Source organism: Diplotaxodon limnothrissa, linkage group LG6, assembly GCF_057381915.1.
Source record: "Diplotaxodon limnothrissa isolate DT_005_m linkage group LG6, D_limnothrissa_male_GT1.1, whole genome shotgun sequence".
In the NCBI taxonomy this organism is placed as follows: Eukaryota; Metazoa; Chordata; class Actinopteri; order Cichliformes; family Cichlidae; genus Diplotaxodon; species Diplotaxodon limnothrissa.
In genome coordinates, this window is record NC_140601.1 from 30,965,904 (window position 1) to 30,979,253 (window position 13,350).

Sequence of the window (13,350 nt, forward strand, 5' to 3'; positions counted from 1 at the left end):
CAAGTATGCCAAGTGATTTATGACCTTGGCGAAATGACAAGTTGTTTAAACTGAATGATTTCCCTCAGCGACAAAGGTGGTAATCCCTCTTTTGACTGTATGACTTGGCTCAAATCACAATATATTGGCATGGTAAAAATAAATTTACATTTCCCAAGCAAGAGGAAGTCAATAAACATATTAAGTTAAGCCTATTTAATTAGGAGGAGAAAATGAATAGACTGTAAAGCTAAATGATTCCTCATGTTTTCGGCAGCCAATTGCTAATCAAAGAATAAACTGTGAAGTGACTCCATCAGAAGATACAATCACACATAAGTCATTGACTTTACAACAAACCAAGCAGATAGAATAAAAGCCTCCTCCCCCATTACAAAAATATAATTGTTCACAGTGATTTCTTTTTGTTCACTAATATATTCTTTACTGGGGTAGGCTGGGGACAAACATCTTGGCTGGGCCAAACCAAATAATGAGAAAAGCTTCTTTATCTATATTACATGTGGATAATTCCAAGTCTGACTTAATAGAGTGACAGCAGGGTGTTGTAAAGAGACAAATGGGAGAGAGACAGAACCACTTCATTCTTCAGACACATGCTACATACACCTATTTGTATTTTTAAGGAGAAGCATTGATGCTGCAGCAGTGTAATGGCCCCAAACAGACCTCGAACAAGCTAAAAACCGAAGAAGAGTCAAATAAGTATTTGTCTTTTGGGAACAGCTGAAGTCAAGACAAAGCTAATTAACTATTTAAGCTCAAGAAACTACGAAACACTGCAGTACTGACTGGATAAGATACATGATCAGGTTTTGCACAAACTCTTTGCTGTCATTAGACCAACAATGTTGCCCCAATTTGATAGCATATTATTTTTATAAGGCAGATGATCTCCTTTGGTGACCCCTAAAGGTAGCAGCTAAAAGACAAAGGAAAATCAACCCCCCCATAATTAACTTACATTTGAAGAAAACAATATTCATTTTGGCAGTGTATACCTTTAATTCAAAGTTGGCATCACCCCATTTCCTGTACTGTGTTCCATTTTTTCCACCCCCTCCTTGAATAAATCCCAATCTATTAAATGACTTTGATACGCACGTGTTTTTCTGTAAATTGCTGATTTCTGTAAGCACTAAAATTATTGTGTTTCATTATAATGTAATCCTCATAGTGTGGTTCCTTTAATTTATGTAAATTAGTAGGTAGTATTTCAACAAAAGAGGCTGAATTGAAGTAGTCGATATACTAAAAATACTGCTGGAAATTATGGAGTCCTCTGCAGTGTGCGCATAATATGTTGTCATTTTACAGGTGATAATTAAGTGTGCCACCTACGCATGTGTGTGTCTCTATGTATGTAGAGTGGTATGTGTTTGTGTGATATTGGAAAAACAAGTCCTGATGTTGTTAAAAAAAATATTATATTTTTAAATGTCAAGCTTTAACATCTGAAGAAGTACTCAGGGTTGATACTCTTTCCCTTAGATATTTAGAGTGATCATTTAATATGGGACCTCACAAAGACAAGTGAAACACTTTTTTGAGTTGGTTTTTCATCACATTAACTCTAATTAAATCCCCTAGTGTGTAACCGTGTCTATGTGTTTGAGGTAATTACCAGAGAGGTCATCTAATATCCATCTCCTGCCATAATCTACAAATTATCCTCAAACTCTTGTAAAATATTAAGGGCTGTTTAGAGGCTTGCACTAATTTTCTGATATGATACCCAGTTTGAAGCATGCAGTCTGGTACAAAAAGTACCAGAGAGGAGAGCTCTATCTTAAAATGTATTTATTTAAAGTAAATATTGCAGGTGTAAATATTATGATAACTGCCAACTATTAGATGAAACCTAGGAGAAAGACATGTAAATTACTTCCATATTATCATCAATTTAATATGCATATTTAAGCAAATACACACATTAGAATGAAGTAATAGTGACAATATGTACATATACTTAATATGGAATTATTATAGTCAAGTGACCACTTTGCATCTGTAATGTGTCACAATCATAAGACTCCCAGACATTCATGTGAGGTCAGGGACCATAATTTCTTCCTAAAAACATGCTCCACTTTTTAGTACCACACCAAACCAAAGGTATGATCAAGGTGATTAAATAAATAGTCAAATGTGTGCACACCAAGCAAAAGTCCCCAAGGGGTGAAAAGTGAAGCACACATTATAATGTATTGCCAAAAATTGCAACTTCTCTAATCGCAACTTGAGGATGGCTGCAAAAGTGAGTCAATCTTCAGACTTCTGCTTTCACTGCAAATAAAATGGGTTCATAGCCTGGTGCAGACTGGAAGTGTTACAAGCATTTTAATAAAATTACTAGAATTATATTACAAATAGCATGGAAAATTATGGTTCTTAGCACATCTAAGAAGTATGTGCTTAAATTTTGGTAAGCAAAATTGATAAAATCCAAGCCTCTAATCTAAATATTAAACTAGTAGCTTTAAAAAACGAACACGGCTGCAGCCAAAACATCCTTTTTTAGTCTAAAACCAATGATTTACCTCATGGTGCGCGTTTAAAGCTAAGGGGTTTATTTAAAAACGGCTACATCCATATGTAGACTAGAAACCTGTATAGGAATTTCTTTTACTTATGTATTAATCACATTATTTTATTGTATGATGCCTTGGTGCAACTGGATTTTAACAAGTCTCACACTCATACAGTAAGACAAATGGTGGGGGTCTAGTAAGGAAGTTGGGGGAAGCAAACAGCTACACAGGAAGAATCTTTTGTCTCTTTGAGGACTATGGGAGGTAGCAAGGGAGTGTGAACCTTAAGGTGTGAAACAGCTGTGTGCTGCCTTTTGTTCCCGGAGAAGGTATTTAACTGAGAGCCATGCTAGGCTCAGGGAGACTCTGCTGACCGTCTGCCCCATGGTCATGTAGGCCAGTGGTCCCCAACCTTTTTTGCGCCACGGAACGGTTTATGCCCGACAATATTTTCATGGGCCGGCCTTTAAGGTGTCGCGGATAAATACAACAAAATAAAACTAGTACCGGTACCGAAAAAAAGAAGAATTATTCATAACACATGTGAAAAGACCCAGGAAAACCGAGTAAACGATAAAAACGATAACAAAATAACGCTGAAGACCGATAAAAACCCTGAAAACTATACATTTGACACCTGAGCCTCAACTCTCGCGGCCCGGTACCAAACGACTCACGGACCGGTACCAGTCCGAGGCCCGGGGGTTGGGGACCGCTGATGTAGGCTCTCCACAAGCTTGGTTGTCTGTTCTTTGTGTGTTTTGATTAAAGAATGTTAGCTACCGCTCACCGCTCGTCTGCAGGCTTTATTTAATGGAAAACTTCCACAACAAACCTAAATCTTAAAGATTAAAGGAGTTACAAATTGTAATCCCAGACTCGCCTTAAATGTGATCAATGAAGTGCCCTTTACAAATATAATACAAACTGATCAACGTTTACTATTAGCCTCTACTCCACCTGACATGAAGTTTCAGATAATTGAGTGTATCATTTGACTATATATATGTCCAGAATCAGGTATGATATAATCTTTATTTTTTTAATCTCATAGTTTGTGCTTTGTCCTAGTGTCTTTATGTCTTTTTTTTAAACTTCACCACCCAGGTGGTTACAGCAGATGGCTGTCCAACCTTGGGTCTGGTTCTACCATGTCTTTGTGTTAAAAGGGACTACTTCCTTCCCACTGTTACCGAGTACCTGCTTGTAAAAAAGCCTACTAGTTGGGCTTTTCAAACTAATATTGCATTCTTTTACCTTGAAGTGACTGTTGTTTTGAAGTTGCATCATATAAATACAGCTGAACAGAAATTCTATTGATCCTGCTCTGGTATAACCCATGCTCTTAATAGTTGTGTTATATCGCTGGGGGAATGTGTATTTTTAAATTATTCTGAGCGTTATTATGTGAATCTATTTAGCATTTTACGTACATTAATTTAACTTTAATTGAATACCAATAATTTCCGTAAAACGTTTCCCACAACACTACTTTTAACAGTTCTCAAGTTAATACTTTTTAACTTTCAGGTCATAACTGAACTGTGGCATTAAACTTCTTTACTTGCAAATTGCATAGTTGGTGGCTGCATAATTAGTTGCTGCTTAGTAAATCAGATGTTAATTTCAGACAGACTGCGAGTGTAAATTCAGTAATTATCAGTATTTTTTTTTCCACCCATTGTTAATTGCAAAGATCATAGACGGATCCAGCTGGATACCATTAGCATTTCCATTAGTTTCTGTTTATGTGATATTCATGTAGATTAAGAACATATTTTGCATGAATGAGTTTTTTTCTATAAAGTCACAGAAAATTAACTTTTCAAGTTTATTAGTGATACCTGAAATATATTCAATATAAGGGACGCAAGTATGCCACAGCTCCAATGTATTTAGTTTCAGTTAGACAGATACATATGCACACACACACACACACACACACACACACACACACACACACACACACACACACTTTGTCAACTTACTTCTTCTCTTGCCAACATCTCCCTTGGAGGTGGCAGCTTCATTGAGAAGCACCATCCCCATGGTGATTGCAGCATCTGGGGCAAGGTTGTCAAGGAAACAACAGACTCGTAAACACGAAAGAAGAAAGTAGAAATTTATATTGAGAGAAAGGTTAGTTAAACTATTAATTTTAATGACTATTGTGGTGTAGCAAACAGAACAGTCTATAGAACAATGAAAAATCTAAAAGAAAGAAAGGATGTTATATATTAGGGGTGCAACGATACACAAAATTCTTGGGTCGGTTCGATACTCTGGTGTCACGGTTCGATATTTTTTCGATACAAAAAAATGTTCATGCCTTTTTAATTTGTCATTTATTAAAATTATAAATATATATTTTTAACTCAAAAGTACAGTTTTTAAATGTAATGTTGCTGAAACAACAAAATATATAAAAAATAAATAAATCTATCTGATCGAGAAATCACTCATCTTTGGAAAAGAGAGTTTATTACAGAGAAATGGCTCTTTCCAAAATAAAAGCTATACTATACGCTTCTTCTGGGGTATATTCTCAGCAGCATATTAAACATATCAGGTCCCCATAAGGAGAATCATGTGCTAATGGCTGTCTAAATGACTCGGGTAAAGTTTGTAGCATGTGCGCTTGTTGTTTTTGTCTGCTTCCACTTGTCTTTGCACTAGGATGATGTCGGTGTAAATGTGCAGTCATATTCATTGTGTCCCCACTAGTGCTGTCAGTGTTAATCTCATTAAAATGACATTAACACCATAATGCGGCAAATCTCTGTTAACGAGTTACCGTGGATCGCCCCGTGCATGGGGGTGGACGGCGTCAACACGTTAACAAGCTAAATGCGCATTGCGTGGCACATCCGACATACTGTTTTACTTTTGTCCATGACGCGCTTACCACCAGGGTCATACTTCACATGAAAACCAAAATAGTTCCAAACGCCAGATCTGAATGAGGATGGAGGAGGTTCAATTTGCCATGTTGCAACAAGCTTAACTTTTGTCTCGCTAGCTTGCGCTGAGCTCAGTGGATCTGCGCTCGACAGTGCAGCCTTGGCGGAGTCTGAGTCGAACGCAGATCCACTGAGCGCTTAACACAGACAGCATCGTCAGAAGAAAAGTTGATAAAATAAATTAAAAATTTTGTATTGTTAGATACATATGCGTACTGAACCGAAAGCACTGTATCGAACGGTTCAATATCGATACGAGTATCGTTGCACCCCTAATATACACATATTAGGGGTGCAACAATACTTGTATCGATATATATACACACACAAGAAAATAACATAAGAGTAATAAGAATAATAACATAGCTAGTATTTTTGAACAACAAGTCTTTGTCTGTGCTCATGTAGAACATGCATAAAGTGAAATTATTAATAACACACAGCTGCAGAAAGACAAATCACTTTAATCCTAACTGCAAAAAGTAATTTGCAGTTAGGATTAAACTTTAATAATTGTGAACAATTCATACAATACTCATACAATATTGTAAACACTTATATATTACAGAAGCAAACATTTTTTCATTCAACACCTGAGCTGTTTTTAAATCACTTCAAGCACAGGCTCACAAAGCTTAGGGCCTAATTACAGATTCTTCTCTCTAGCATGCTCTGCATACAAATGCACACAACTAGGCAAAGCCTGATGGGGTGCACAAACAAAGACTGCCACATGGGAACATACAGGGGAAAAACTAAGGTATTCTCTTGATGTTGGGGTAAAAGATATGGCATGCTGGTGCGACACAAAGACAAGATCTCAAAGTACAGCAAGGTGGCTGTTTGGGTGGCTATACAGAGTGTCACAAAAATTATTATAACTATAGACCAATCTGCATTGATATAAAGTTTCCATCATGTCAAAGCAACCACAGCTTTTTCTCTTACAAGGAGCAACTGAACTTGAAAAAGACTGTAGCAGGGCTGAAACTATTAAAAAAACAAACCAATAAACAAAAAAACAAAAACAAAACAGTCCCTTGGCCTGCAGGCATCCTACACCCTCATCAGTCTATAGTAACAAACATTATGAATATGTGAACCTTAGATTATGAAATAAAAAGCATATTAACTATGCAGTAGCTACCTGTAGGAGAGCTGCTTTAGAAACACAACTAAAACAGGTCTTTGTTTGTTGGATATTTTTACTTTTAAATTCTTTGCTTTGTTTAAAGAATATAAAATGTCATTTTGAACAGTCACACCATGTTTGATAAACAATATAAAGCCCTGGAAACATAACAAATTAACACTTGTTTAACACTTCATTCGCACCAATATTAGTTGCAACTTTAGTATAACTAATAACCACCAAGATGCTAGACAGTCTACAAATAAATAATACCATCAAGGAAACATTTAATTGAGTATGGTTTTGTAGCTTAATGTGGTAACTGTTTCCGCATGCATAAATTAAAGATTAAGCAAGATTACATTCTTCTATGATGCTCATAAAATGTGCTCACTCCACCTGCATTAACAACAAAGGTAGCTGTGTTACCATTTCAGCAGGTGCGTATGTTTCATTTAGGTGTAATCAGATGGGCAGAAGATTGACAAAAAAACACAACAAAACCCTGTGTGACCATGGACAAATAAATATAGCTTTGCAGCAGGTGTGACCTTGGACCTGTTATTTCCTATGGGGGTGAACAGAACAGCTAGGAATGAATGGTATCATTACCCACACACATACAGAAGCCCCACTGCAAGTACACATGGGTATACAAGCAGACAGAAGTAAACAAATACAAACAGAAAAATATATCCTGCCAAACAAGACCCCAAGAAAATACATGCAAAGACACACTCAATCATGAGCTGTTGGAATTTGGAACAAATCAGGCAAGGAGAAAAGTTGAAAAGAGGACAACCCATTGTCTTTGTATTGTGAATTTCTTCAGTCCAACAGAAAGGCCTTAACAGAGATTTTTGACTTTGTTGGAGGGAAAAAAGTCAAATAAAAACAAAAGGGAACACTCTTTCAAACATAAAAAGTTCTCAAAGGTGCTGTGGGTGAGGAAATGGTGATTTAAAGGAATCTGCTGCCAAGATGAGCTGCTGGACATTTCATGGAGATATATTACTCTAGATGATTAGCATTTTGCAACATGTGACACACAAACAAGAACAATTTAATTAAAGGATACTCAGAAGAAGGATGATGTGAGACTCTGCCACAAACTGTGCCTGACTGCTGCCATGAATATAACTCTGGGGGGGAAGAGAAAGAGAAGAAAACAATGTCAGTTAAGAATTTTCTTTTCAGCGAGTAATTCAGTCACTAACAAACTCAAAAACTTCTATAATAAACAAAAGGACACGGTGGGATTGTGGTTCTGGAATTATTATGTATTACCACACAGTAATGCTACCAGTTCTTTGAAGGGCTAAACTGAATCATCAGATAAAACCACATTCATAGTTTAGCCTGTTTAAAACTAACTTCAGTTGTGTTCCCAGACAGCAGTTGTATACTCTTTCTGCAGTGTCCATGGAGCGTTTCTACCAGCTGGCAGTGTATTATAAATGCACTAGACAAACAAGCAAATAAACCTTAAAAATAATTGAGTAAAATCTTTCCCAATGTGACGTTCTGAGGGTGGCATAAAATGCATCATAGACAGGACGAACAGGATTTTAAGAGACCCGTCACTAGTGTTTTAATAAATGAATAGAAAGTGGGGATCTGAGTGGAGAAGTAATTGTATTTAATTGTATAAATGTGTGTTGCTTGAGTATGTTTCTAGATCAGAATTCATTAATGTGCTTGTTCATATGACTCAAGCCTGAGGAATTATCCATGTGGTGTGTAGGTGTATAGAAAGGGTACATTTTTCATGCAGTGGGCAGAGAGGTCAACCTAAACCTACATTACCGATCACACACACATACACATATGATTGCTCTGAATGAGAATTGGTATGTTTTATGCAGTCTGCCAAAGCTAAACTTCCCACTTCAGTACAATCTTCTCTAAATGTTGAATTAATTGTACTTTAAAATCTTTCAGAATGAATCGAATACAAAACAATAAAAAAACAAAATGGAAATAGTACAGGATCATCAAATCTAACCGTTCCAGAAACAAAAATTATAATTATCCTGATTTCTGTGCATTTCAGACACTTTATGATCAGAATCATCAACATCTAACAAATTGATCTTTTTTCCGCTATAGCTTATAGCCATCTAAACCTGATGATATGCTTGGATCAATGTCCCCGCTGAAGCTCATACTTCACTGAGATTCGAAGCAAAATGCTGGGATTCCAGCTCCTGTGCTAAGATGTCAGAGGTCTACTTTGACTAACATCTGTCTGTTAGAGAAAAAGAAGCAGACAAAATGAGGGTCTGAGGAAAGGAAACAAACAGAAGAAGGGAGAAAGTCTTTCAGAGTGTTTAACATTGTTGAATCCCTGCAGATTATCAGTGTCTAGGCAGATCAAGGGTCTGCTTTTCCACTTGACTGGTGTAGTGTTCATTCCTTTTCTATCAGACAAGAATAAGTATGGAAAGATGAATAGAAGATGACAAAAGAGGTGGAGTAGAGGGTGGACAGCTTTTTCTTGCTTCAGTGGAGAGAAGTGAAGAATTTTTGCACTTGAAAGCAGATAAAAACAATGAGGCCTCAGTGCTGAAACAGATCCTTTTGTTTTCGGTATAAACCTGTTATTCTCCATTAGCTAGGATTTTTAAAATTATTTTCGGCATTCTTTTCTTGCTGACTAGAAAACAAAGCTCATGTACTAGAACAATGGGAAACTGTTTGGAAATTTTCCTTACATTCCTAATCAGTACATTTGAAACTGGAAGGGGAATTTTGGTTCAGCAGTGGTAGCACTTTGGATAACTTCGGACTGCCTGTCTACTTGCAGTGAACGGCTCTGGGGCAGTGGCAAAAATATGTGGTGCATCTGGTCTGTAGTCTCCTCTTCCTAGTGCTGTTATTAGTCCATCCATCAGTGGCAGAGAAGAGAGAAGTTGTAACATACAAAGAGCTGAAGTGAAGCTGAGTGTTAAAAACAACGAAAAGTCTCCACCACAGCTGCTGTCTGTACTTCTTTGAGGTTTTTGCCCCTCCTCAGACATCTCCACATAGACAACAGAACAGCAGATAGTGGCTTGCACCTTCACCATTCCCTAACTTCCCTGTTTTGTGTCAATAGAAAAAGCAATTTGCATTTGCTGGTGATGATACTAACCTAATACTCATATACAAAATGAAAAATAAAATGACAACTATAGAACACACCATTTGTGAACATACTGTAGACTCTTAATATCATGTTTACCTATTAGATGGGCACTGTGCCAGATATATTGACACTTACACTGTGATAAACCCATTTCAGATGACGGGGGTACTTTAAACCCATGATTTGCCCCCTTTAAAAGGTTAAAGCTTTTGCTTGCTAAGTTGATAATTGACCCATCACATGAGTTTCAACTGATAACCTCTGTAAGATATAGTTCAGACCAGGATATGCAAGACAAACAATCTCTAGCTGCCTTTTGTCCTTACACCTACATAAGCTTTTTGAATGAACTTCTGGTGTGTTTTTCAGTTAACTGTAGAGCTCTTCATTTTAATACCCACTAAGAAGCCCACTCACATTTTCAGGAGACTATTAGTTAAGCTCGTTAAGTACACACAACAGTATGAAAGGGTTAAAAAAAAAGAAGAAAAAAACCTGCCACAATGACAAAACAAATTAAACAAGTCCTAGAAAGTTTGGGAAACCACACACTGAAACTAATAGGTGCGTCAGTATCCAATGGGGATTTTTCTTTCATTACCGGAACTAAAAAAAAAACCCCTCCAAACAACAAAAAAAAAAAACCAACACATCCATACCATTGTTCCACTTGCTACATGTTACCCTTAAGCACAAAACAAGTCAATGCTTGGCGGATAAAACATTCTTCAATCCATGGTTGGGCACTTCCAATTAACCTGATGTATTAAAATGTAGCTGTTTAATTCATTAATGTGCGGAGCAGAACAGAGTGTGCATGTTTCAGTGTACGTAGCTAAACAGGTGTCCACAAAACACGTAAGTAAATGTTTGTAAATTAAACTGTTTAGAGAGAACAGCCTTTTGAGACATTTTGTGTGGCTTTTGTGTGAGTGTGCGTTAATCAGAAGGATTTACCTCAAAGTGATTTGGGGTATAAAAGCAGCAACCTTTAGTCTTCATGTTGCTGAGATAACAAAGACATTTAAATGAGCTAATGCAGAAGTCACATCTTGTAACTTTTTCTCTTACTTAAAAAACAAAAAACAAACAAAAGCAACCCCCCCAAAAACTAAATCCCATTCTCTGATCTATATAATCTATATAATAGATCAATGTACTTGGTGCCATTAACTAAATTTCTCTTATATTGTAAGGTTTGCAATATTATATGGTTATATTTCAAGCAAAATCCCACAAAAAGGTCAAAACATAATATTAGTCATTTGCTCAGTTCTGCTTCAGGTCTATCTGTTGCTGCTCAGTGCAATACATAGAAACCCTCACCCTGACATACTCCATAATCTGTGGAGTATGCCTAATATACAGAAACCCGTGTTAACATTTTTTGTTTTAAATATTTCTTGTTTTTACTTTTGTTTCATTTTTTTAAATACACAAGAAAAAAAATATTATATGATCGCTGGTGCCATTCTGGTGCACAGCATGCTGACACATACATTTTCTCCTTTTTAAATAGTCTCACAATGGCTTGCCTGCATAAATTTAGGCAGGTTCATGCTGGGGAGCGTCTGGTACAACTGCAGTCTACTACTGCTCCAATTAATCTGATGGATTAGTTTCTTGCTTTTTGGAGGGTTTTTTGGGTTCTTTTTTAAGACTGCCATGTCTGCAAATTAGGTTAAAACATTGTCTTGTATAAACAAATGATTTAAGTTAAGTAGAGTGGTAAATAAAAGTTGGACATGCGGCCCCACTCTGTATAGACAAGTTACATAAAAAATAACATATTCAATCGATCAATAGCTTGGGTATACATGTGATAACATTCTTCTTCAACAAGAATGAAGATGTGCACAGCAGTATATGCCGACTATGTTCATGGACCCATTTGAAAACACGGATATTAAAATCATCATTATACAAGAATAACCATCTGTAACATTATGACAGAAATTATGTATTTGCACTCATGTAAGTATAAAATATTGATTCACATTTAATATACATTTGTTTAGCCCAGCTTCTGAAATAACAGGTTGCATATGAATCAGCCTTCAATTACAGACAGGCTTTCATTTCCAAATAACAGATCTGGTGAATCCTCAAATTAAATTCTACATGAGTTTGAGAATGGCTGAGTGCATACAGTACATACACAACGTTTGGCAAACATTTAAATGCACAAACTCCAGAACTGCTGTAAATTTTCTGGGGGGTTTTTTGAGTTGGGAAAATCTTTCTTAACCACATGCACAGGAATAATCAAAAGCAGTAATGCCACACACTAATTGTGTTAAAGTTTTGCAAAATAAAAACACACAAAAAATAAATTACATAACTAAAACATGTCTCCAACTTCACACTTTGTAACCATTTCAAATGAACACCTCTATTACTTTAGTAAACAGAACGCCCTCAAGTTAAGGAAACAGTGGTATAGGAACAGCATTATTTATTTGTCGTGACCATGCCCGGCTATTGTCAGAGACCCAGCTTTGGGCTTCAGTTTATTTATTCATTTATCTTTTAATGAATGTATTTACTTTCAGGTAATGGCACAGACACAGACTAAAATCAGGTATACATATATATACATATACGTATATATACACATATATACACATACATATATATACACATATATATGTACATGTACGTATATACACATGTACGTATATACACATGTACGTATATATACACATATATGTTCCCACCAATTGAGCATTGCGTGGCACATCCGACATACTGTTTTACTTTTGTTCATGACGCACTTACCATCAGGGTCATGCTTCACATGAAAACCAAGACAGTTTCAAACGCCAGATCTGAATGAGGGTGGGGCAGGTTCAATTTGCCATGTTGCAACGAGCTTAGCTTCTGTCTTGCTAGCTTGCGCTGCGCTCAGTGGATCTGCACTCGACATTGCAGCCTAGGCGGAGTAGTCAAACGCAGATCCACTGAGCGCTCAACACAGACAGCATTGTCAGAAGAAAAGTTGATAAAATAAATTAAAAAACAATGTGTATTGTTCGATACATATGCGTACCGAACCAAAAGCACTGTATCGAACGGTTCAATATCGATACGAGTATCGTTGCACCCCTATATATATATATATATATATATATATATATATATATATATATATATATATATATATATATATATATATATAGACAGACAGACACACACACACACCATTCAAAGAGGAATGCCCTGCAGCACATAACAACTTAATGTCTTAACAACAAGAACTGAAAGCATTTAGAGGTGATTTATTCACAGCCGCTGTGAGACTGGTTAGGTTCATTGAACCCTTCATTTGAACAAATATGATAGTCTATTTAAGGGATTCAGGTAATGCTTTAAAATCTCATTATCTACTCAGTGTTTATGCAGTTCAGTGTTTACGCACTCCGTGGAGAGTTCAGTTTAATTACCCAAGAGTCAATTAAAGCCATTCAAACCCGTTTTCTTTTTTGAAAACATGTCAATCAGTGAAATGAGGTGACTTTTAACTTCCTAAATATGCAGAATTTTATTAATTATTTTGTTTTCAGTGATATATAGAGAAAGACAGCCAAGGTGAGGGACTTG

General features: G+C 36.4%; 1 protein-coding gene across 1 annotated transcript in view; it reads right to left on the bottom strand.

Annotated features, from left to right (window-relative positions):
* Positions 1 to 13,350, bottom strand: part of tusc3 (tumor suppressor candidate 3) — an 81,779-nt gene that overhangs the window by 13,434 nt on the left and 54,995 nt on the right. The window contains exons 7-8 of the mRNA XM_085356628.1: positions 7,702 to 7,765; positions 4,520 to 4,594 (exon numbers count right to left, since the gene is read on the bottom strand). Of these exons, the coding sequence (XP_085212754.1) occupies positions 4,520 to 4,594; positions 7,702 to 7,765 (139 nt within the window). The remainder of the gene's footprint in view (positions 1 to 4,519; positions 4,595 to 7,701; positions 7,766 to 13,350) is intronic.